Below are 25,698 nucleotides of genomic sequence, written 5' to 3'. Positions count from 1 at the left end.
GCCTCCTGGCAGATGCATCTCCCTACAGTGAGAGCAAATGAGGGGTTTCCACCTGTCTGCTCGAGCCTGTTATTAATGAGCCTTTTGTACCTTTGTTCCTTTTGGCGGGAATCGGGTCTGGCTTGCTGCCCTGGCTGTGCCAACATTCCCGGAGGAAACTGCACAGGGTCCTCAGTGTTTGTGAGAGCAGAGGGGAGCAGCCTCTGGCAGTGCTCCCGGTCACACGGAGCTGCCAGTGCAGCTGGAAGTGGAGAAAGGACAGCTTCAGTACGTCCTGCTGCAGAAGCCGGGGATGTGGACAGGATTGGGATGGGTGGGCAGCACCTGCCGCTCCCTGCCCACGTGGAAAGCTCCAGCGGGAGAGGGCTCAGCGCTGCCAGGCTGCCACACAGACCCTGCTGGGCTCCTGGGATATACAGCTGGATGTACCCCAGCCCAAACCCTGGGAGATCAGCCTCAGATTGAAACGGATTTCTCTCCAGAGGAAGTGGAACTCGGGTCTCTGAGCTTTTCCAACTAAATGATTTTGTGATTCTACAATTACTCCATAACCTCCTTTGGACGGAGGCAAGTGTCACCCGTCTGGGACAAGCAGCAGTAGGATCCTGCTTGTTTCCAAGCACAGCAAGAAGCAGGGAGTTCCACTGTCAGAATCTGGTTTTATTCTGTTTGAACCTCGGCCTTTGCCCTGCAGTTCAAGTCCTGATTGCTGTTAAAACAAACACTGTTATTTGTACACGTTTGTTGGCGTATTTCTGGTTTGTGACAATTGTTTCACAAGCAGGATTTACTCTGTTTCGAACAACAGAAGCAACAACATGACAGATGCCCGCATGTCATTCCACTCACACATTTCACACATGCAAGTCAGCGGTCCTTTGGTGCCTTCCATGGCTTTGTGACACATTCAGGCGAAGCCACGGGGGTTCAGCGGAGGCCAGAACGACCGTCGGGGTCTGCAGCCAGCCGGCGCTCAGCTGGCGAGCGGAGAACACGAAAGCACGACGACTTAAAGCGTTACTGGAGGGAAAGGGCAGCGACACCCAGGCTGGCGCTGCGGAGTTCGGCAGCGAGTCCCAGGGAACCCGTCCGCCCGCGACCAGCTGGAGGTTCTCCCGTTTGCATAGTGAGCGCTAACCCCGGCGCGTGGCGGTGTTCCACGTCCCGCACACCTGGGAGGGCACAGGGCGCTGCCAGGCGCGTGTGGCACGCGGGGATCGCCCGGCTCCGCGCTGCCCTCCCCGGGACGGCCCGTGGGGCTCCGTCCCGCGTCCCCCACCGGGCCAGAGGGTCCAGGTTCTCCCGGAACGCTTCCCCCCAGCCGTGCGACAAGCTCTTGGCCAACCCTCCGCCGGACAAGCGGGAGGCGGGACAGGGCTGTCCTGTCCGAGGGCCCGCAGCATTGCTAAAGGCTTGTTTTCTAAATTCAGTGAGAGTCTTTAAGGCTTCGATCTCCCCCTTTGCTTTCGCTGAGAAAATACAAAGAAGCGCTTGTTCAAGCTACACTTGGTGACTGCTGTGCACTGCATGTACAATAGCATTGGAAGAGAAATACTGACAATATAGAACAACGTCATACAATCACCTGGCATGATCCCTTTTGGCACTTTTCCTTCATTTATCTCATCTCGCTGACTCCGAACACGGACCTTTCTGTACGGCTTTTCCTGGGCAGAGAGCTCCAGAGGGTCAGAAAGCCACTTTCTGGGAGTCGGTGGCACCTTTGGCAGACACGGTCCTTCCATCACAGAACCAACCTCAGCCCCTCCGGGTGAGACATTTTGGGAGGACACTCCCATGCCCGTGCTGTCCCACAGCCAGCAAGGAATGCCTTCATCCCGGAGGGAAGGCAGCTGAGGGTTACAAAGGACTTTCAGAGGAGTGTGAATAAATACTTGGTGTAATCTCGTGCTGCATCCACCGTTCAGCAGGAGGTATTTTCCTTCTCAGCTGGCATGATTTCTGGCAAAGGTGGTGTCATTCCTGACCTTTACAGGGGAGAGGCTGGGTACTCCTGCTCTTTTGAGTGTAATTATTTACAATTTTTGTTGTTTTTTGCAAGCTTACACAAACGTGGAGAGTGTTAAAGTAATAAAACATTCGTCCTGGCTTTGCATCGCCGCAACCCTTCCACAACATGATTGTGATTCCACATCCAAAGGTCTCCTTGAACGCAGATGCCATGGCCTGTGCGTGATGCCTGGGGAGTGGGGATCTCTGTTTTGGGGGCAGCCGGGAGCATGAGGGGTCCCATGAAGCTTTTTTTGGCCGGGGACAAGCTCCAGCCCAGGCACTGCCTCCTACACTTCTGCCCAGCTTGGATTTGGGATCAGGAAATTAACGCACAAACCCCTAAATATTTATGAAATCTTTTCAAAAGAAGGTATTTAAGACACTGGCATAGTGCATTGGGCTGTGAAATCTGTTTTAAGAGGGGAAAGAAAAGATACATTCAGTGTGTAAATCTATTTTTTTTTGTGGTGTAAGCAGCCCAGGCCCAGCTGAACCCCCACAAACACCACAAGAAAAAAAGGAAACTGTTTAGGGAAGTCTGTTTGGGGCTCCAGGGATGAGCCGCAGGAAAGGGGGCCTGTAAAAATAATTCTAAATCTAAACGCACCCGGGAAGTGCATATTGTAGCTGAAAACGTTGGGAAAATCAGCACGGATTCCAAATTAAAGCTGTGGCTTTCCCTCCTGAGCTCTGAGGGCAGTTCCAGGCCATCACTACTTCTCTCTGTGCTGTTCTTCTGGGTCCAGTCAAGGCTCTAATTCCATAATTTCCTTCTGATTCACAGCTGGACAGAGGAGCAGGTTTTGGTTTGGGTCAAAAGCGCCTGCTTCAAGCAGCACCTGCTGAGGCTGCGGCGCAGGAGAGGGCCCGGAGTGCCGGGAAGGCAGAGCAGGCCGGGTGTCACCAGCCCCAGGTACAGCTTGAACCATCCAGAAGTTTGTGTGGCAAGGAGATACAGAGATAGAGATATATATTATGGAATCATTGCTATAAGATTTCTCAAAACAAAAGTGTCGATCTGTTGAAATATAGTATTTAAAATATATAAATTTTACCCAATAAAATATAAGATTTCTTTTTTTTTTTCCTGTTTTTTTTTTTTTTTTTTTTTTTTTTTTTTTTAATCCAGTTCAATTAGGGGAAAAAAATCCTGCCAGGGGTCCTTACAGTGAAAAAGAAAACCAGTTCCTGTTTTCTTTTTGACTGTTTAAGATGGAGGGAGAAAATTCAACCATTTTTAGATAGAGGAAATTGGGCAATGCAGTTGTCTTAGATCAGATCCGTCTATTTATGTGCACTGGCTGCCCTCCCTTCACAGGATCCATAGGGAAGTTTGCTCCTGCACTGGGCTCATCCCAAGAACACCCCTGCACCTGGGACACGGGGGGGCAGGACAGGTAATGCCACAACCCCTGCCCCCGACAAGGGTCGCCATGGGCCTCGAGGGTCCCCGTGAATACCCTGCAAGGCAGCTGCCAAGGACTGAGTGGGAAGGGTACGTTTGGAGCTACGTTACTGGAAACAATCCATGAAATTAATCCATGGAAGAGGGTTAGAGACGCTCAGAGGGTGGCCTGCCACATCTGGGCACAGAACACACGCTCCACCAAGCCCAGGCTCTGAGCCAGCTCTGCTCCAGGCAGCTTCACGCCTGGAAGTTTTTAGTGCATCACTCACCTGAGCTTTCTTAGTGGTTTGAGCCTGAAGCCAGGAAGCTGCAGCAGGGCAGGGCAGCCCTTGGGACAGCTGGGCTCCCGTCCCTTCGGCTGCCTGGAGAGCACAGCAATGCGCTCCTCTGGGACATGCAAGGACAGGCCTCAGCTGTGCTGAGACAGCTCTCAACTGAGCAAGGGACATGGCAGCTGGGAGGACATCCTTCCAGAAACTCCCTGGCCAGCGTTTCCCTTTCTTCACTTCTATAGGGAAGAACAGGAAACCCGGGAGAAAAGCTCCCTGGGTCCCAGTGCTCAGCGTGTGGCTCCAGCTGCTCCACCTGAGCTCTCTCCCCTGTCACGAACACGAAATTACAAACCCCTATCAGGTTCTTCAGTAAAATCCTTATTTTAGGTCTTTCTTTTCACTGCATTTGGCTTTCTGCTTCAAGAAAGTGACGAATGATCTGTACTGCTGCTGCAGACAGTGAGATACATTCATTTGGAAATACTACAGGGGGGCTCTGTTTAGGACTCCCCAGGAGAAATATAGAGCATGGATAAGAGGCTGACCCCACAACCAGATGCAGCTTGAGGGAGAAAATGGGTCAGGCAGAGAGGAGAAGACTCTCAGACAATTTCTATGAGCAGAGCTCAGATTTCTCTTGGCATGGGATGCTCCTCATACCCCACGTTCACAACCCTCCTAGCTGGGGATCCCAGGTGTGCCTGACTGCCTGTGGAGGCCTTGCAGTGTATTCACAGGGACAACAGACAATTCCTTCAGACCAACGGACCAGAGAGGACCGGAGGATTTTTTTTTTCCTCATTCTCTCTCTCTTTTTTTTTTTTTTAAATCTGAAAGGACGCTGGCTTCTCTCTGAACTGGACCTAGAAATGTCTTACCACTGAAACAAAAAACAACTGCGTGGGTGAAGTAGGGCAAAAAATAGTTTTCCTATAAGATAATCTGATAAACCTCATCGTCCTCTAGAAAGGCAACATCGTCCAGCAGTGCTACTTGGCACCCAGAGTGCTCTTGGACCGCAGCAGATACCGATCCACACGGACTTTCCGCCTATCCACGGTCCTGTTCTCGCTGTCGAAAATCCGCTGCAGGTGCAGGGCCAACCTCCTGTCCTCCTCCTCTTGCTGGAGCTTCTGCTCCACGTCCCGAACCTCCGGAGGCAGGCCCACCTCCCCTGCCACGTGCCTCAGTCTTTTGACGGAGCCGTTGTGCTCCAAGTGCTTTGTTTTGCAGCGTCTCTTCCGGCCCCGCCGCAGCAGCGGCGGCTGCTCGCCGATGATGTTCTCCACGGAGCTGCAGGTGCTGTTCTGCACGTTGATCAGCTCACTGTTGTTCAGGTATTTCAGCTGCTTTTTCCCCGGTGGCTTGATGGGGACTGCGAGCGCGCTGTTGTCAGGCAGCGAAGCGCTGATGCCCATGAGTCTCCTGCTCAGCACTTTCGGGCCTAGACTAAGACAGGATTTGTCCATGAATGTATTCACTTTTTGGTCAGGGACTTCAGCCACTCGTGTGTTGAGGGAGGTTACACTTGATCTCACATCTGGTTCAGCAGCACTGTCATCAGCGGTTAAGGCCTGTGAACCCCTGTTCTTCTCACTTCCCCTTCCCAGCTTCATTTCACTGACTGAAGGGAAGAAATCCAGCTCAGGGCGAGGCTCTCCTGTTGTGTCAGGTGGAAGGTGATCCTCCTGCGCTTGTGGCTGCTCTTTAGTGCAACTCACGGAGTTGGTGATGTCAGGAACCACCACGTCTTCCCCAGGCTCCGAAGCCAAAGATGTGAGGGTTGCTTTAGAGAGGGTCTTTTTGATCTGACGCTCCTGAAATATCTGCTCCCATTTTTTCAGTATTCTAGGACTGGCCTCATAGGTGGTTGGCTTCTGCAGGCTCCGGTTCAGGTTTCTGGGGGTGGATTTGATGATGAGGGGGCTCAGGACTCTGCCGTCGGGCAGCCTCTTTGGCGGGGTGCACGGGGAGCAGACGATGGGCTTGAAGTGGTTGAGCTCCTCCGAGATGCTGTCGTTGCTCTCGGGGCTGATGGAGCGCTCCGGCCGGTGCAGGGCCGACAGGGAGGACACGGCGCTGAGCAGCAGGCGCTTCTCGGCCGTCAGGTCCGGGGCGGACAGGCAGCGGTTGTTCTGCGCGCACGACAGCACCCCGAGCAGCGGCGTCGACGCGCCCGCGGCGGGCAGCACCTGCAAGGCAAGGCAGCACGGCTGGGAACGGCGCGCGGGAGGAGAGCGGGAGAACAGGGGCTGTCCGTGTGCCCCACGGCCTCTGCTGCTCGCGGCACCTGCCCCGGCCCAGGCGGGACACGAGCAGCAGACTGCCGAGTCCAGCACCAGCTGGGCGCCACATTTATTTCCGTCTGAGAGCTGCTCTTGCCACAAGTAACAACCACTCTGACGGCAAAACTGACAGAACAAGAGGACACAGCCTCAAGCTGCGTCAGGGGAGGTACAGGTTGGATATTAGCAAAAAATTTTCCACCGAAAGAATAATAAAGTACTGGAATTGTCTTCCCAGGGAGGTGGTGGAATCACCATCTCTGGATGTGTTTTAAAAAAGACTGGACGTGGCACTTGGTGCTATAGTCTAGCTGAGGTGTCAGGGCAGAGGTTGGACTTGATGATCTTAGAGGTCTCTTCCAACCTCATTATTCTGTGATTCTGTGAAAATCACAGTTACAGGATGGTTTGGGTGAGGAGTGACTTTAAAGGCCATCTCATTCCACCCTCTTCCATAGGAAGGGACACTTTCCACTAGACCAGATTCCTACAAGCCCTGTCCAACCTGGCCTTGAAATGTGTTTTCTCTTTACCTGGATGAATCTGCCCATTTAGTGGTGTTAGGTTGATGGCTGCACTAGATGACCTTAAAGGTCTCTTCCAGCCTGGATGATTCTGTGAAGACAAGGAGAAGCCAGGAGGCACTGCACTGCCCTGGCTGAAGGAAACCATGCTCCTCAAGGGAAATGATCTCCAAATTATTTTTTGCTCCCTTCCAAGCTGTGGGAGAGAAAGAATAAGGACTTGGCCCAGGTATAAGAGGTGCCTGGATGTGGCCCTTGGGGATGCAGGTTAGGGGTGATTGTGGTGCTGTGTTGACAGTTGGACTTGATGGCCCTGAAGGTCTCTTTGAACCTGGATGATTCTTTGATTAAGAGCAACATTTCTTGTCATCTCATGCTGCTACACTTGGGCATAATCCTGGCACAAATAAATCACAGAGGAGACAACACACACAACTGCAAATGGTCTTCTTAGCACTGAGATGAAATAGTTTTATCCAGCAGCTAGTGTGTACAATAACAGCCTTTCCATGCTTAGTCTGAATGAAGCTTTTTTCTATACATTTATTTTGAGGTCAAAATAAGCTTTTGGAATACCCTGTGCTGGAAATCTAATTGGTCACGTCCATAAGGCATCCTCTTAAAAAAGAAGACAGTCCTTGGAGGGAAGGTAAGTTATGGATGTTCACTTTGGGCTCAGTCCAGCTCCCATCAGCTCAGGTGGCAGACTGCACAGGTGTCTGTTCCCTGTGGGATCTCTGGATCTGAACCCTCTCCTTCTCCACCAGGGATGAAACCGATCCCAAGAAGGAGGGGTGTCAGCACAAGGAGAGGTAACATCCTAGCAAGAGCAGCTGGGTGGCTGCCCCATCCTTAGAAGTGTTCAAGGCCAGGCTGCATGGGGCTTGGAGCAACCTGGGACAGTGGAAGGTCTCTCTGCCCAGGGCAAGGCGTTGGATGAGCTTTAAATTCCCCTCTAACCCAAACCATTCTATGGTCCTATGAAAACCAGGCCTTTGGATTTGCTATGGTATGGAAGTGCCAATGTACCCTGATGTCAGGAAAGCAATGAGTTTTGCTCTGTTTAAACAGCTTTGGAGAGAAAGGGAAAGGAAGAGAAGATTATTTTCCTAAACATCTAAAAAAAATTTCTTTACCTGGCTGGGGATTCAGCCTTGAAAAGAAAATGAATCACAAAACAAAAGCCTGATGAGAACCCTTTCAACTTCCAATTAGCCTCCAATGCTACACAAGAACCCTGACACCTGCCTGCTTTTATGTTTAGTAATTCCTAACCCAGCAGGTTTTATTGGGAGCCACAAGGAGGCGATTGGCCCCGTGGCGATAACACAGCACACCACAAAGCCCATATTTTATATCTCTAGATTACTGGTGCTGTGTAACCTCAGATAAGAACATTTACACACAGGAACCTGTTTCCACATGCTGCCTGTACCTTTGTTTTGGTGGCTGGGGCTGATCTCTGCCTGCTCTTGGATCTCTCCTGAATGGTGTCGTTGCAGCTCCGACTCCTCTCCACCTTGGAGGTTAAATTCCTGAAAAGCAGACGGGTGAGAACAGGAGACTGTGCGTGACCTTGGGAACAACCAGCTCAACAGCCCTGGCAGTTGCTACCTGTGGGCGAGGCATCAGCCTTGGCAGCACCTGGCTGGCAGAGACACTTCCCGTGCCCTCAGAGAAAAGGGATCCAGGAGTCCCGGATTTGCGTTCAGGAGCTCCGCACTGAAACACGGACACCTCTGCCCACGGCCCACAGTGAACTGGGGTCAGTGCCGAGGAGGAAGCTGGGGAAACCCCTCTGCTTCTCACGTGGAAACACACCTGGTTATTCAGCTGCTTCCACTGTGTCAAGCAACAGCCTCCGGGGAGTCTGGGGCTGATGCTGTCCCTTCATATCTGTGCTGCAGAAGGGAACCAGCACTCTTGAGCTCATCCTACAGAATTCCGATTTCTGACTAATGGTTTAAATCTACAGGCAATGATTTTTCTCCTTCATGGGATGAACATTAACTTCCTTAACTTCCAGGTAGGAAGTAATCAGACAGACACCATGTTCTACCAATGAGCCTGCTCTAAAATTCCAGAAAAAAAAAAAATCACTTATTTTAGATTGGAACCACCATTTGAATTAGAGCATGTCAGGCGTGTTTAGAACAAGTGGGAAGAACATCTTTAAAGGACATTAAATAAAGTCTCAGCATCTTACCCTGAAAGGAAAGCAAAGGAATAAGCACTGCTCTTGGAAACAAAAGCTGACCGATGTGTTTGCTTGCCCTGGAATGGTTCTTCATTCTCGGAATCCGAGAGACGTTCAGGAAACTGGAGTCAATCAAGGAACAGTTAGCTGACATGTACAACAAAAAGAATAACTTGGAAAATAAAGCTCTTTCTTGCAAAAGCATTGAAGATCCCCAAATGCCCCATTTCTGATTATACTGAGAGGTCATAAGGCATAAATAATACAAAACCAAGCACATAGCTCCCATATATAGCTGTTAGTAATCAAATAAAGGTAATTTATTGATCAAGAAAATGTGGGAAAAATCTAAAATACGGGTTACTACAGGGTGTTGGTTACTCAGCCCCCATGGGTCAGCTTATTAAATGGAAATTTTAAGAGCATTTCCTGCAGAGCCTCCCAAATGAAATGGGAAATAGGCAGAAGTCAGCATGAAGAATGTGTTGAACTTCAGTTGTACAACTTCACTGCAGAAGATTCATGGAAAAATATTCATGGAAATGCATATAAGCCTGAAGACCAAGGACACCCCCAAAGCTGTAGGGATCTGCTGTGTTAGGAAGAGTCACAGAGCAGAGGGTAAAAAGGGGGACAGAAACCTCTAGAAGAACACCTGCAGTCATAACAGACCTTAGAAGACAGTTCTCATTAACAAGGATCTTCATAATCTGCCAGCTCATGGACTTAATAAACTATAAAAACTCAATCAAGGAATCCTGGAAAGCCAAAGAATGAAAATTTTGATATGTGGGCAGGAAGGAGAAGCATGAGCTCACTTACACAGTCTTGGTTCCCTTTCAGCACTACAGATTCATCTTTTTTCTGCTGTTCCTCCATTTTTCTTTTCCCTACATCCATGTCATCTAGGATGAACTTGTGAATCAGATCCTCAGATGTCTTTTCTTCTTGTATTTTCTCTTCTCTCAGCTGGAAATAACAACAAGAGAAGTAGAGAAGTTGTAATTTGAAGTCCTACACTTGCAGAGTGTAAAGACCACGAGTTTGGTCATATCATTTAATTTTGTGCCTTCATTTCTCTACTCCAGGGTAGAGCCACTGCCTCTCTCTGACAATAATGTGAAGACTGGTTTGCTTCTATACCACATTTGTGTTTTATACAGAAGTATCATGGATTTTATCTTCTTTGTAAAACAACAAAGGCACCATGAGGCCCAGGGCTGGGCAAAGCCTTCTCTGCCACTGTACTTTCTAAAATAGAGAGACAAAAGCTTTTCTCGACTTGTAGGTGATCATACTACACATAAAAATGTGCAACATTAGTTCCAAGCAAGCTGTGATATTTCAGTTTTAGCCTTCCAATGGCCTGACATGCAGCACACACAATTTGGCAGACACACAAGCAGCAGCATCTAAAATAAAAGGTGAGATGCAGCAATTCCCATGTTGAAAGCTACATGAGAGATGAAATGCCATTGTTTCACCAATGTGTTGGGATGGAGGGGATCCAGAGAGGCCACCTTTCCCCTGACAGCTGACTCCAGGCTCCAAGCCTGAATTCAGTTTCAAACAGGGAATGCTGGGATCTGGGACACATGGACTCTGATGGGCTGCCTGTCCTGCTGCACTATTTTGCTTTTGCTCCTCGCCTAAGGAATCAAACTCCCCTTTTCTTTCAGGCTGGTGTTTTTTGGTTTTGTTTTGTTTTGGTTTGTTTTTTTTTTTTCAGACTTGCTGTCAAAACCAACAAGACCCCTTTTCTCCTCCTTTCCACTACCTTTTCCTGAGGAACAGGCTTGGCACCTCTGATTGTCCCTGCCCAGGGTAACCAGCTCCCTTCTCCCTCCATCACCCAGCCATTTTCCCAGCTTGAGTCTTGCCTCTTCCTTAACTTAGACACAGCCCAGGAAAAGTCTACATGTACCTGCATATAGAGCAGATCCTCCCTCCTTGCTCCATCCTCCCTCCATGCAGAAGCTATCCAGACCTCTGACTGACACCTCTTTGTCCCGCTCATGAACCACAGCACCAGGAATTCATATCCCTGGGCTTCTCCTCATATTTGGGCATAGGCATCTCAGGTGCTTAAGAAGCTCCCTAACTCAAAAAGGCAGTGGGGGATGATGCAACAACTCCTCATTCTTCCAAAAACATTTCGTGTTTTTCTTCCCTGCTGGAAGAAGGGAAAACCTCAGAAGTATGGACATGAGGGTGACAAAGAAAACAGAGTTCAGGAGGCGTTACAGGAAAAGCACATTGTGATTTTCAGATTGGGAAAGACCCAAATCCTACTGAATCCAAGCCCCCAGAGATGAGGAAGAGAGAAATAAGGAGGAAAACAAGGAGGAAAAAAGGCATAAACCAGGAAAAAACTCCACTGTTTGGCTGACTGTGGGTGTTCAGCAAATATTTTCAAAGACCGGTTTGACTCCTTGCTTAGAGTTGTTTTAAGATGTATCTTTAAATTCCTCATCTATTAATAATCTCAAGCAATAACTACAACAATGTCTGACTAACAGAGATTGTGACCACATGATGCAGACATGATGAATAGTCTGCTCTAAGTCAACAGTATTTCTGCCTTTTTTGAAGCATCTGAAAAACAAAATCACATCAAGATTTATCATAAAGTTTTTGGTTTTTTTTTTTTGGCTGGCTGAAATACCACCCAGCACTCATGTCCCCCCTGTATTTCTCATGTGGAAGAAAGTTATATGGAAAAATTCATTTTTCTGGCTAAATTATAAAACCAAAAGACTCAAGAATATGCAACAACACACAGGAATATTTAAGGATTTTGGGAAAATTCATGGCACAATTAGTGTGAGGTGACAACCCAAGCTTTGCTGACAGTGAAGTCAAAAAGGCAACAACAGGATCCTAATCCTAATTAACAAATACAAAAAAGAATATAGGTCCAGAATTAATGCAAGAAAAACCAAACTCTACTGATAAAATCTGTACTAATTTCAAAAATAATAATTTGAAGTAGCCTTAATGTAAATTGTCTCCCAGAGAATTTCCTTCCAGACATGGCAATGCTGTGCTGAAACAGGAGGACAAGAAACTGAAACAATGCAGTGTGAAACAGGTAGCTTGGGAGAAGGACCTCATGTTATCTGAGCAGCATCTCTGAAATACTGGATGCAGGACCAGCAGCTGCTGTGAACAGCACACTTCTCAGAAAATTCATTTTAGCTCTTTTGGATACAGCAGCTGCAGGGGGGAAAACTGCTGTACGAGCAATTGCTCACTCAGGACCACCATTCCTGACACTAACATTTAATCCCACAAGTTTGGCAAACTCACGTTTGGTATCTTCTCCTCCCTCCACGAGCTGTCCGGGTTTGCTGCCTGCTCCGTCTGCCCTGGCTCTGGGAAGCTGCATGTCAGCACATGCCTCAGGTAGGAGTTTCCCTCCCCCTGTGTGTGCTTACAAGCAACACGCTTGCTTGTGATAGAAAGACAGCTGGACAGGATGAGTTAGGGTTTTAGTGCACAGAAAGGACAGCCTCCTCTGGAAAAACATAACATGCAAGAGCACCAAGGGCACAAAAGAGGAAAACCCAATCCTGCTGTCCTGCACAGACAGCAAATATCTATCTCATTCTGAAAGCCAGTTGAGGAAATCAAGCCATGAGATAATCCATGTCAAATAAAATCTCTTCAGTACATAATTATGGCACCACTTTGTTTTCAACTGCAAAAAGTGGGGAAGCGGGTCAAGAGTTCAGATATATGAAACAATTCACATCTGGGAGATGTAAAAAGGGTTGGAAATGCTCCTTTCCCTTCCTCAGGAGGAAAGCCCAGGTTATCCCCACTCCATGGGCAGGGAAGCTGGGATGAAACCCCGTGTCTTGAGACAGGGAAGGAAACCAAATCATACACAAGCTTAGATTCCCAAACCTGAGTCTTCCCTGATTCAGAAGTTCAGAGAATCTCTTGATAAGTAGCAACAGTGACAATTTTCAGATCAGCTTCCCTACAACTTCCTGACAGGAGGGTAGAGCCAGATGAGAGTCAGTCTCTCATCCCAGGAAAGAAGTGACAGGACAAGAAGTAAGGCATCAGATTGCACCAGGGGAAGCTTAGGCTGGGTATCAGGGTAAGTTCCTTCCCTAAAAGGGTAGTCAGTCATTGGCACAGCCCCCAGGGCAGTGATGGAGCCCCCATTCCTGGAGGGATTTAAAGGCCATGTGGATGTGGCACGAGGGGACAAGGGATAGTGGTGGCCTTGGCAGTGCTGGGGGAACGGTTGGAATCCATCTCAGAGGGCTTTTCCCATCTAAAGGATTCTGTGATTCTGTTCTGATTCTGTGAATAAGGAAACAGTGTGACTGCGTCATCAGTTGTCATTTTACCAGCAAAATCTCACTGCCATTTCCTCTTAGATGGCAATTCACAGAATCTCCTCCCACATGGCTCTTCCAGCTGAGCTTCACAAAAAGCAAGTGTAAGCTGGCAGGGGGAACAAACCCATCTCCCATCTGGCAGGGGGCAAGAAGAGGAAGGCAGCAGGCTGAACAAGAACAAGACAAAAACATGCCCAAATGCTAGAAACATGGCAAAGTATTTCCTTCTGACTGGAAGGGAAGGGAGAAGGGCTGGCACTGGACTGCACATGGTATCTTTTTGCTGTAGATGTAAAAATCTTTTCAGCTGCAGTCAGACCATGCTGCAAATGTGCTTCCTTAAATTTGATAAGAGAATTGTTGCTGAAAATGCCCCATGTCCCGTGACTCTGCACACAAAGTGTCCCTGCCCTCCTGGCAAGGCACCTCAGTTGGAGAAGAGTTTGCAATTCCTATAATCAGCTAATGAAATGGTCAGCCAAAGCTATCTTAGTAACCTGCAGTGACAGTGCCCATCAGTGTCACTGCTAATTCCATACCTGGAGAAGCAGAAGGGAAGACCCTTCCGTGCTTTTTAACTTTCTCCTCACACATATGCGTCTCCCAGACTAGTTATTTACCTGAAATATCACCTATTTTCCTACTCAGACAAGGCTGTTTTTCTAACTCAATCAGTGTCCCAGCTCTTTTTAAACTTGTTGAGATCTACAAATGAAAACCCAAAGAAAATTCTTCAACAACGAAAAACCCCTCAGGTTCCTTTTGCCCAGCAGGTAAAATAACCAGTGAGGGGTTGGACCCATCTCAAGGGAAAACAAGATCACAAAGATCAAAAATCTAAAAAAAAATTTCATGGACTTTAAATCCAAACCAGCTGAAAAGCCTTTATTCTCTCATTTTTTGACATTTTATTCTTGGCTAAAAAAAAATAGAAAGCTCTAGTTTGGAATAGTTTGTTTTTGAGGAGAAGAATGCTTGAGGAGAAGGAGATGCCTTATGCTGCAGAAGCCTTTATGGAATTACATCCACAACCACACAGTCACTCCAAAGAAGGTACATTTCCATGTTCTGGAAGGCAGACTAAGACAGCAAAATTTGGCTTCCACATGCTCAATTACAGCCATTTCCTGAACTGGCTGAACGGTATAAAGAGAATAAATGACTTTTGTTAAAGAACAGGAAAAAAGAGCCCTTCAGGTTTCCCCACAGGTAGGATGGCATTCCTGCAGGAAATCCAAGTTGTTCTGGAAGAAGAAACACAATTAGCCAAAATACTGACCTTCCTTAGCTGGCTTTCATATTCTTCTCGGAGTTCTCCTGTTTTGCTTAATTTAATGGGTGCTCTGAATATAAAGTCTGGAAAGAAAAGGGGAAAAAAAGGAAATATTTTTTAGTACAGGATAACTGGTGTTGGCCATTATTTCCCAAAAAGGGTGAGATCTCCAGAGGCTGCACAAGAGCTTCTGCAGCACTTTTTCCAAGCCCAGATGTTTATATTCTGCCACTGCTATCACAGCTCTGTTTAACATACAGAAACATCAGGAGGAGGAGGATGGCCAAGTAATCCCACTTTGCACTTCCCGAGTTTCCTTTGAGATTCTCAAGGGTCCTTGACAAGCAGTTAAGCAATCAGGGAGCACGGGGAGGATGTAAACACAGGGGTGAAGTAACAGCCCGGAGATGTCACAGGGAATCTGAGTCCAGGGAATTAAGCAGGCTTCAGGCACAGGGAATAAACCCAGGCTTCAGGCACAGGGAATCTGAGTCCTGGGAGTAAACTCAGGCTTCAGGCACAGGGAATAAACCCAGGCTTCAGGGACAGGGAATAAACCCAGGCTTCAGGGACAGGGAATAAACCCAGGCTTCAGGGACAGGGAATCCGAGTCCTGGGAGTAAACCCAGGCTTCAGGCACAGGGAATAAAGCCAGGCTTCAGGCACAGGGAATAAAGCCAGGCATCAGGGACAGGGAATCCGAGTCCCAGGTATAAAGCCAGGCTTCGGGCACAGAGAATAAACCCAGGCTTCAGGGATAGGGAATAAAGCCAGGCTTCAGGGACAGGGAATAAACCCAGGCTTCAGGGACAGGGAATCCGAGTCCTGGGAGTAAACCCAGGCTTCAGGGAGAGGGAATAAAGCCAGGCTTCAGGGACAGGGAATAAACCCAGGCTTCAGGGACAGGGAATAAAGCCAGGCTTCAGGCACAGGGAATAAAGCCAGGCATCAGGGACAGGGAATCCGAGTCCTGGGTATAAAGCCAGGCTTCGGGCACAGAGAATCTGAGTCCCAGGAATAAAGCCAGGATTCAGGTGCCTGCTGCAGGCAGACACCCCCGGCACACAGGCTGCCAGCAGCGCACCCCGAGTTCACAGCCCTGCCCTTGTGCTGCTGAAGCCAGGGATCGGGAACGCTCCCTGTCTGCTCGGGAATGCCTCCTCCACATCCCCCTGTGCCACGGGCACCGAGCAAGCGCAGCCTTTGTCCCGCTTGCAGGGCACTCCCAGATCAGGGTTTTGGAGCTGAGCGGGCAGCATGCTCTGTCTGGCAGGAGCTCCCTGCCCTGCTCCCACTCCCTCCCTCTCCCCTCGGGAAGCCAGAAACCAAAAGCATAATGGCACAGGGTTATAGCTCAGCTTCCATCCCTGCAGTCTCTTATTCCCAAAGGAGTCCCTTGCTTGTATCAGCCTCAAAGCTCCCTCCCACTTCCGTGCAGTGCAAGTCTGGGCAAGCTACACTTCAGCTGGAGGAGCCTGGAGGCAAGAGGGAACAACCAGAACAAAACAACAACCCCTGGACAACCATCCTGGCTCTGTCCATATCAGTATTCCAGGCAGGGTGCAGCACAGCTCATCATCCCAACGTGCTACATACAGGTCAGAATGGAGCAGGTTTGAGCAAGGAGGAAACATCAGGGGTACCTCCTTTCCCTGCTAAAATTAAAGGATATAAACCAGCAGCTCCACTACAGGTTTTCACAGAATCCCAAGATTTTTTAGGCTGGGAAAGACGTCTGAGGCCATGGAGTCCAATCTGTGACCAATCCCACCTTGTCACCCAGCCCAGAGCACTGAGCGCCCCATCCAGTTGTTCCTTGGACACCCCCAGGGATGGGGACTGCACCACCTCCCTAGGCAGCCCCAATGCCTGACCACCCTTCCAGCGAAGAAATTCCTCCTGCTTCCCAAAGTGAACGCACAGCTTGAGGCTGTTTCCTCTTGTCCTGTCCCTGTTCCCTGGGAGCAGAGCCCAAACCCCCCTGCAGCTGCCCCCTCCTGTCCGGGAACTGTGGAAATCCAGAAGGTCTCCCCTGAGCCTCCTTTTCTCCAGGCTGAGCCCCCCTCTCAGAACTTCCCTTACGTTCTGTCTGGCTCCAAGTGAAAGGCAGAGGCCAGGGTGGGTGAATCCAACACCCAGCTGCCGACTTTTGCTGGGCATCCTCTGGCTCACGGCCACATTTCCCCTGTCCCTGGGGACAGCCCCGGTGCCCAAACATGCCACTTCCAGACTGATGAAATCCCGTTTGTCCTGCTTTCCCCTTCCAAAATTCCACGGGAGCCCTGTAACTGCAGTCCCTCCTGCGGCGAGGGCGAGTGCAAACTCCGCAGGCAATGCCGGAGCTGCACAAATCACACAGCCTTTCTTTAGCATTCAGAGGCAGAAAAAGCATCTCAGGGAAGCAAACATTATAGATCATAAGGCCTTTCTTCTCATAAAAGAGCTGCTGTTTCCTCGTACCCACATGCCTGCACGAGCCAGGCTTGTTTTCAAAGGAAAACATCCCAAGTGTCCCTACACATGTGATAAAAATCCCAAGTGATGTTGATGCTGGGGGGGCCAGGCTGCATTCCTGCTCCTGCTTCTGCGCCCGCAACCAGCCACGCTGGAAACCTTCCACTGGCTTCCCAAAATGTTTTTTCAATTGTGTCCTTGAGCGGTTCCAGTTCTTGGTGAACTTTATCAAGCTGAAATTTCCACAGAGACAGTCCCAAGAGCAGCAGCAATCTGTAACTGGCCTGCAGCAAACTTTGATTACTCCTCGATGTTTAAGGCTTGTCTCCAGAGCTAAAAAGGTGGAGTTTTCCCCTCCAGGGCACAAGCTAACCCGAGGGAGACACTTCAACTCTCTCATTTCTCACTTGGGCTCAGCAAGCTGGAGGAAATTTTAAATAATGGAGTAACATTTATGTCTAAGTTGTGGTGGTTGAGCTAAAGGGGCCCAACACCAGGTGGAAGCAACTTTATCAACAGTATCTTTATGCACAAACTTGTATATTTTACAGATGGGTCAAAAAGAGATAAGCCCCAAATTTCCAACTCTGTATAGAAGAGATGAAAACAAAAATGCATGCAATGATGTACACCTGCATTCTACAGAACTCCAGAATGGGTCAGGCTGGCAGGGACTACTGTGGTCACCTGGTGCCACCTCCCTGCTCCAGCAGGGCCATCCCAGAGCACAGGATTGTGTCCAGAGGGGTCTGGAATATCTCCAGTGAGGGAGACTCCACACCCTCTCTGGGCAGCCTTTTCAGTGCTTGGTCATTGCACAGGAAAGAAGTTCTTCCTTATGTCCAGCTGGAACTTCCTGGGCTCAGTCCCTGCCTGTGGCTCTGGTGCCATTGCTGGGCCTGGAGCAGAGCCTGGACCGTGCTCTGCCCCTCCTGCACACAGGGACACCCAGGGACACTCGGGGACAGCCAGGGCTGAGGCCCCTCTCACTGGAGCTCCTCTCCAGGCTGAGCAGCCCCAGCTCCCTCAGCCTTTCCTGGGCACCGAGATGCTCCAGGCCCCTGCTCAGCTCCAGGAGCTCCTGGCCCTGCTGTGCTGAGGATCCAGAGCTGGACACAGCACCCAGAGGTGCCTCCAGGGCTGGGCACAGGGGCAGCATCCCCTCTGCTGACAGGACAGAAGGGTGCTGCACCCAAGGATGCTCTGTCAGCACAGAACCATTCCAAGTGGAACCGGACCAGTCCTTGAACTGGGAGGAAGCTGAGGTGATCAGAGCATCGCATGTCTGGCACACCTCTGGCACACCTTCCCTACCAGTTCTGGATGCTCAGGTCCAGGACAAGGCTGCTCAGCTGGTTCAATGTGTGCCACAGCCTAGGACAACAACAAAGCAGGCAAAACCATGGAAGAAAAGGCTTTTTACTTGATTTTGCAGCAAATCTCGTGCTTGCCCTTCCTCTTGAGTGATCTGTGGGTCAACAGAACTGGCTCCTGAATGAAGCTGACTCTGCTGGGAGGGCTGCTGGGAGGGCTGCTCCTTCCCAGCCTGGTGAGAGCACCGAAATAGTCATGGTAGCAGATCAAACCTGGCATCCTGCTTTCTTATGCTGGCAGTCAAGAGTTGCACCCTATTGTGCTCAGTCTTGGAAAAAACAACTGGTTTCTGCACTATTTGAGAGGACAAAGGATTTTCTAATTATTTAACACTGGTTTTCTTTTTAAGAGGCATCTGACTTGCAGCCTCAATCCCCTTGAATGAGCCCATCCTTTCCACACCAGCTCGGAAGTGTGTCTTACACACCATCTCCGTGGAGCCGCACTCCTGACCGGCACATTTTAAATTTACTGGCAGGAGACTCAGAAACCTCCATCTGGCGAATTCAGCAACATGGGCTGACTAAAAGTAAAGCTGAACTCGATTCAGAACCCTTCGGGTCCCTGTCAGTCCTTCAGAAGCTCCTGGGGTTCGCCAAACCGATGCCATCAGGCAAGTCCCAGCTCTGCCACCAGCAGGAGCGAATCCCCCTCGCCCCCAGCTTCCACAGAAACTTTCAGCAGGCTCTGCAGCTTCCCTTTCCCTTGAGCTTTTCACTGCTTTTCCTTTTAACTCCTGGCAGTTAACACCTGCAGCTGAGGATGAAATCTTAAATGTTTTCAAAACACAAAACAAGAAGTTAGGAATTTTCTGACCCTAGCACAGGTCTAACCACTACTCAAGTGGAAAATTGTTTTCCAAGAGTTAATGATCCACTGCCATGCCTCTCACACTGACCACTGAGGTTAGCCCTGGGATAATTTAAGTATTGTGGTGCGCTGGAGAGAGGACAATGAGAAAAAAGATGGAGGTGCAAGCCCTCTGACAGCCTCACAGCACAGTTACTGCCCCCAGAGAGGCACCCTATCCTATCTTCCTAGGAAATCTTAAATTTAACTCATCCCACCAGCAATACAACACCGTGACAAGGAGGAAAAAAGGGATGGTGTCAGTTTTAATCAGTTTGATGTGGGCAGCAAATCACTGCTTTTCCCGAGACAGGGAAAGGCTTCTTTGGGATTGCCACTTCCAAACTTGTAGCGCTGTGCTCTTGAAACAAAAACACAACTAGTGACAGGCCACAGAACAACAGAAATGACAGGAACTTAAGGAAACACCAGGAAATGCTCAAGAACCAGACTGGTTTGGTCCAGCGGGGAAAGGGGAAAGCCACTGCCAAAAAAGGACTGGGAGGAAGGAGGGGGAAGTCATTTTACAAGTCTGGCAAAAACACGCCACCCCTCTTGCACGAGCGTCAGTTAGTGATTGTTGTGCATTGCTACTGGGCAGGGGAGAAACAAAAGAAATCTGATTCTCTGAAATGTGAATGCACCCATTTTCTCACAAATCAGGCTGAGCACCTCGCTGCAAACATATTCTGCTCCTTCTCCTTGGCCAGCCGAATCCTCAAACACACACCCGCAGTCTCCAAGCCTCCCATCTGCTGCTCCTCTCTGCCTTCCAAGAATTTCACCAAGCAACTGTTTTAATATAAGGAACCTCACTGAGCAAAGCATTGCAGCCAGCACTGCAGCTTTAGCTCCAAGTCTGGCCCTACAGCAGCACCTAGGGCGCCTTCCCAGGTGCTCTACGGAACTTGGGGATGCCCACAGAGGGGACGTGGGAGCCATGGGCCACCTGCCTCCTTCTGGAGCAGCAGCTGGGGCCAGGCTGAAGGCAGCAGCACAGCTCCTAGGGAATCAGATGCCCAGGAGCTCTCAGGCAAAACCAGCCCATGCCAGGCAGCGAGCGTGTGTTTCTCTGCTGATTTTCACCCAGTTCTGTTTGACAAGTGTCATGACAAGGACTTTGACTCTGCACCTATTTGGCCACCTAGTGCAGAATCCCCAGCCTCGGCCAGGCTCTGAGGGCTCCTTGAGCCCACTGCTATGGAAGAAATCCCAAAGGGAATAACAAAAACTGGGACATGAAACCTTGATTAATGAGCCTGTTTAAGCTGGAATAATCAAGGTATGTCAAGTGGCCATACCGAGTAGTTTTAAAGACTTTGCACATTTTAAGGGATTTAATTAAATACCTGAGCTTAATCAGTTTTTGATAACAGAATCACATAATAATGTCTTCCATGGTGAGATGGCTGGCTCAGTGGATGAGCACAGAGCAGCAGGTGTTGGAAGGGACTGTATAGATCACCTCATTCCACCCCTTGCCATGGGCCTTCCACTGTCCCAGGCTGCTCCAAGCCCCATCCAGCCTGGCCTTGGGCACTTCCAGAGATCCAGGGGCAGCCACAGCTGCTCTGGGTACCTTGTGCCAGGGCTTTAGCACATTTACAGGGAAGAACTTAATTCCCAACATCCCATCTAAACCTGGTGAGAAGCCATTCCCCTTTGTCCCGCACACATCTCACACAGCTCAAGATAAGGAGAGAATGAAAACTAATTCTGCTTTCAAAAGCCCAGCTAAGACACTGCACAAGCATTCCTGCAGCACGGCTGGACACTCTCATCCAAGGAGTCCATTTAAGCACGGCTGGCACCACTGCCCTGGAGCAGAGGGTGACTGGGGCAGCTCCCACTGTCCCTCCTCCGCAGGAACCGCTCCCAGCGCTGCAGCTCAGCTGCCCCTGGACGGCCCATCTGTTCATGGATTCAGCAAATCCTTCCGTGTGAAGGCTTCCCAAATCTCTTCCAGGTTAGTGGGGTTAGTTCAAACCACCAATTTAAGCTGTTTAAGCTCATCCTGCCAATTCTTCCCACAGCCAATTAGAGGGTGCTGACACAAGCATGAGGCGGGAGACCAGAAACGCTGGGAAAGGAACGGGTTGGGCTAAAAGGATGTTTATCTGTAGCTTAAATCCTTGTTTGCCCTACAGCGTTCCCCTCAGCACTGCTATGCTGCTGAAGTGGGCTGTGCTGCAACACCTCTCCAACCAACAGACCCCAGAGCATCCCGAGTTCTGACAGCAGCGAGGTGGGCATCGCCAGCAGCTCCCACCGGGAAAGAGCAATGCCACTGTCTCAGACGAGGCTTTGTTTTGAAGGGAACACAAGGAGCAGTTTTCGAGGAGTTGAGAAGGCGCCTGGCTTTGGAGGCAGGGAGGAAACGTGCAGCTAAAAGCCATGAACACAGGGATGATGGACTTTTTTTATGTCAACAAGCCACTAGGACTTCCCGTGGTGCAAAACCCTTCCTGTCTTGATGCTGCACCAACCTGCCCAACTCCTGGCAGCGCCGTCGGAACCGTTCACTTTTTGGGCCAAAGTTACCACAAAAAGACCAGAGGAAGTGGGGAAACCCCCGCCGCGGCCGGCATCCCCCCCGGGGGAGGATGCTCTCCGTGCCCTGCACTCCCGACAGGCCGGAGCAGGGTGGCTCAGCCCGAGCGGGGAGGGGGCGCTGGGGCTGAGCCCCCGCCGGCTCACCGCACCCCGGCGCCGGGCCCCGCCCCCGGGCGCAGGCCCCGCCCCCGCGCGGGAAGAGGCCCCGCCCCGTCCCCCGCGGGTTCGCGGCACGTCCCGCGCCGGCCACGCCCCCGCCCCCCGGGCCGAGCTCACCGCACCTCCCGCGCGCCGGCCCCGCCCCCCCGGGCTGAGCCCCCGCGAACCCACCGGGCTGAGCCCCGCCCCCGCCCCGCGCCCCCCGCCCCTCCCGCTCCGGGATGGGGGGGCGCAGGTGCCGCCGCCGCCGCCGCCGCCGCCGCCGCAGCCGCACCTTGGTCCGGCGGCCGCTGCTCCCCGCCTGCTGCTCCGGCCGCCGTGCTGGCTGCGGGCTCGGCCTGCCGCCGCCGGGCCCGTGTGGAGAGGCGGCTGCGGCACAGCGGGCAGCAGAGGCCCGGGCCCTGCAGGCAGCGCTGGAAGCAGGCGAGGCAGAGCGAGTGGCGGCAGGGCGGCGTCACCGCCTCCACCAGCGCCTGCCGGCACACCGGGCACTCGGCCACCGACAGCACCACCGCGTCCTGCTCCTCCTCGGCCGCGGGCCGGCCCCGCCGCCGCCGCCCCCGCACCGCGGCCCGGCCGCCGGCACCCGCCGCCGCCGCCGCCATCTTCCCACACTTTGAAGGGCCGCGGCGGCCACGCCCCTCCCGCATAATTCATGAGGGGCCGCCCCCCGCGGGGCATAGTAATGAGCGCCGCGCGCCGCTCCCGCCTCCGCGCCGGCCACGCCCATCATGAATATTCATTGCCGCCGCAGAAGGTCCCGCTCTTTGTCGGGACGGGCCGGCCGCCCGGTTGTTGAGGACGAAGGATGGAATCACAGATGGTTTGGGTTGGAAGGACCCTACAGATCACCCAGGGCCACCCCTGCCATGGCAGGGACACCTCCCACTGTCCCAGGCTGCTCCAGCCCTGTCCAGCCTGGCCTTGGGCGCTGCCAGGGATCCAGGGGCAGCCACAGCTGCTCCGGGTACCTGTGCCTGGGCTTTTCCATTCTCCTAGGGAACAATTCCTTCCCAACATCCCATCCATCCCTGCCCTCTGGCAGTGAAAGCCATTCCCTGGGTCCTGTCCCTCCACCCCTTGTCCCCAGTCCCTCTCCAGCTCTCCTGGAGCCCCTTCAAGTGCTGCAAGGGGCTCTGAGCTCTCCCCACGTGAACACCCCCAGCTCTGCCAGCCCGTGATTGCAGCAGGTGCCTGGTCTTTCTCCGTCCTTATCCCAGGAGCCTTTTGTTCAGTCTTCCCTCCGCTGTCCAGCTGAGGAGGGGAGTGACGGAGCAGCTTTGGTGGGTACTCGGCGTCCAGCCAGAGTTAAACCACCATGGATGGTGACTCAGAGCGAACCAGAGGAGGCAGAGCCTCTGCACCAGTTGCTATGGAAATCTCTTGCACTTCTCTTCTGCTTTTCATCTCTTTACTGGGCCACCAAACTAATCTGTCTATCCATCATGTTTTAGCACCCTCTCTGGTGAAGCCTCTCAGCTACGTTGGGTTGGCAGAAGAGAAAATGTGGCTGCAGAGGCAGAGGTGAAGCCCTACACCTTTGAGCCTCCCTGAGCAGGCTCCTCTCTCCTTGGCTGGAGAGAGGAAGGGGTGATTCATGCCCAAGAAACAGCCTCTGCACGTGTGCCAGGAACTCGCTGGGGGATATCATTAACTTTCTGTCTCACCCACACGTCTATCTTTAGTTGTCTCTGGCTGTTGAATGACTAGAAGGATACCAGCATGTGGATCCCTGCTGTTGTGGGCTCCACGAAACGCCAGTTGACAAAAAAGTTGCTTCTCGTGAAACAAAGCACTCGTACTGACTTTATTAAGACAAATTATGGCAGCGGTTTGGGACTGGACTTAGTCCAGCAATTTGTGTGTCTGTCCTGTGGATGCTGCTGCTGGCCAGAGCCAGATGGAGAGTGCTGTTCCTGAAATCCCCACAACGCTGGTGCTCCCGGGATCAGCCTGGCCGGGGAGCTGGGCACTGGGGAGCCCCGGGGAGGGACAGAGAACGTGGCAGTAGGAGACGCTTCCCCACCAAAGGCACGTGTAGGACAAAGAGCTGTGCAGGGCTGTAGCCCTCTGCAGAGTCCTAGGCACGCTGGGTTTGGGAAGGGATCTCTGCCAGCTGTACTCCCAAATTCTGCACATCCAGCCTGCCCTGGACAGAACTTGGTTTCTGTGTCTCCAGCTTGTCTTCCAGCCCAAAGCCCCACAGGCGGCGATGGTTTGACACGGCCAGAGGGCAGGATCAAATGGAAGGCTGGGAAGAAATATTTTGCAAGAAGAATCATCCCAACATGGCCCAGGCTGCCCAGGGAAGCTGTGGTTGCCCCATCCCTGGAAGGGTCCAAGGCCAGGTTGGACGGGACCTGGAGCAGCCTGGGACAGTGCAAGGTGCCCAGGGCAGGGGGCGGCACTGCGGGAGCTTTGGGGTTCCTCCTGCTCCACTGCCCTCTGTGGTTCTGCGGCTCGGGACGTGCGGAGCTCAGGGCTGGCCTGCAGAGGGAATCCTAAGCCCGTGCAAGGCTCCAGCCTCAAATCCTGCCGTCCCCAGCCAAAACCTCTGCCTTGCCCAGCCTGTCAGGGAACGTTTCTCTGCTTCCCGCCTCTCCCGAGGAGCTGGCAGGGTCTTGCCACCACTGTTTCTCCTCCCAGCGATGATGCTGGCCCTAGCCAGGCAGATCTCCTCCAGGGGTGCAGGTGGGACGTGTCATGTGCATACAGACGGGCCCATGGCACTGTGCTCTCCCATTTTTCCTCTCTATCCTTCCCCCTTGTTTTAGTCAGCCTTTCTTCAGCCCTGCCTCTTGCTTGCTTGCTGATCTCATGCCTGGAGGAGAATCCCTTGCCACTGTCCTCTCTGTATCGCTGGTTTGCACAGATTACAGGCTTTATTTGGGTTTGTGCTCGGCAACATGCTCAGACTCTAAAAAAATGACCAGGTTTCCCATTCCAGGTTGGACTACATGCTTCCATCGGTAAATTACCTTCTTAAGCCTCACCAGCCATTGACTGCCTTAAACCCTCAAAAAGGTGTGTCTTTAGAGCTCTTCAAACCTGCCTGCTCTCCAGCAAGGTGGAGTTTCACACATTGGAAAGGAGTCCACGGGAACACTCTGATGAACATTCCCCAAACACAGTCACCTTCAGGAGACCTCCGTGAGGAGCTGGATCACCCGGCAGGAAGGGAGCAGGGAATCGTGGGCTGGGTTGGGCTGGAAGGGAGGTTAAAGCTCATCTCATTCTAACCCCCTTCATGTGGGCAGGGACTCCTTCACTGTCCCAGGCTGCTCCCAGCCCCAGTGTCCAGCCTGGCCTTGGGCAGTGCCAGGGATCCAGGGGCAGCCCCAGCTGCTCTGGGCACCTGTGCCAGGGCCTGCCTGCCCTCACAGGGAACAATTCCTAATTACCAATAGCCCACCTAATCCTGCCCTCTAGTTTTTGAATCCCCACGTGAGGAGAGGAAACCCACGAGGCTTCAGGCTTAGGATGGGAATTGTGTGAAGTTGTGGCACAAGGAAAATGTGGACTTTGCTCTGTTTAGCTCTTCTGCGGTGTTCTCTGCAGGGTGATGGAGGATGCACGCTGATAACAACAGGATTGGTAGCTGCCTGGCCAGCATCCCAGCCTGTCCCAGCACCGGGGGGTACAGCAGGACCAGGGGGGCAGCAGGACCAGGGCACTGCCTGTCCTGGTGCTGGCACTGCTGGGGCACCTCGAATCCTGGGGGCAATTCCGGGCCCCTCACTCCGAGGAGGACAGCAGCTCCTCCATTCCCGAACAGGACTTACTCCTGCAGCCCAGTTCCTGCAGACCAGCTTCCAGCAATTCCGAGTCCTGTGGGTTTCCAGCTCCGTTGCCTGCAGCTGACATCCCTCTCATGTGCATTTCTCCTCGCCCACGCTGGATCAAACGTCAGGGACGCAGGGCTACAAACGTCCAAGGAAAGGTGCAGTGTGCAGCCAGCTCCTCCAGCCTGCAGCCCGGCCAG

General features: G+C 51.7%; 1 protein-coding gene across 1 annotated transcript; it reads right to left on the bottom strand.

Moving 5' to 3' along the window:
• Positions 1-645: 645 nt before the first annotated feature.
• Positions 646-22,321, bottom strand: RNF169 (ring finger protein 169). Its single transcript, XM_053970518.1, has 6 exons — positions 21,991-22,321; positions 14,334-14,410; positions 9,522-9,668; positions 8,709-8,821; positions 7,938-8,037; positions 646-5,885 (listed from the first exon to the last, which is right to left on the bottom strand). The coding sequence occupies exons 1-6, from the start codon at positions 22,319-22,321 to the stop codon at positions 4,683-4,685; spliced, it is 1,971 nt and encodes a 656-aa protein (XP_053826493.1). The 3' UTR covers positions 646-4,682.
• Between the last annotated feature and the right edge of the window lie 3,377 nt (positions 22,322-25,698).

The sequence above is a fragment of the Vidua macroura genome, chromosome 2 (genome assembly GCF_024509145.1).
Source record: "Vidua macroura isolate BioBank_ID:100142 chromosome 2, ASM2450914v1, whole genome shotgun sequence".
NCBI classification, from domain to species: domain Eukaryota; kingdom Metazoa; phylum Chordata; class Aves; order Passeriformes; family Viduidae; genus Vidua; species Vidua macroura.
This window is presented reverse-complemented; position numbering and strand designations above follow the sequence as displayed.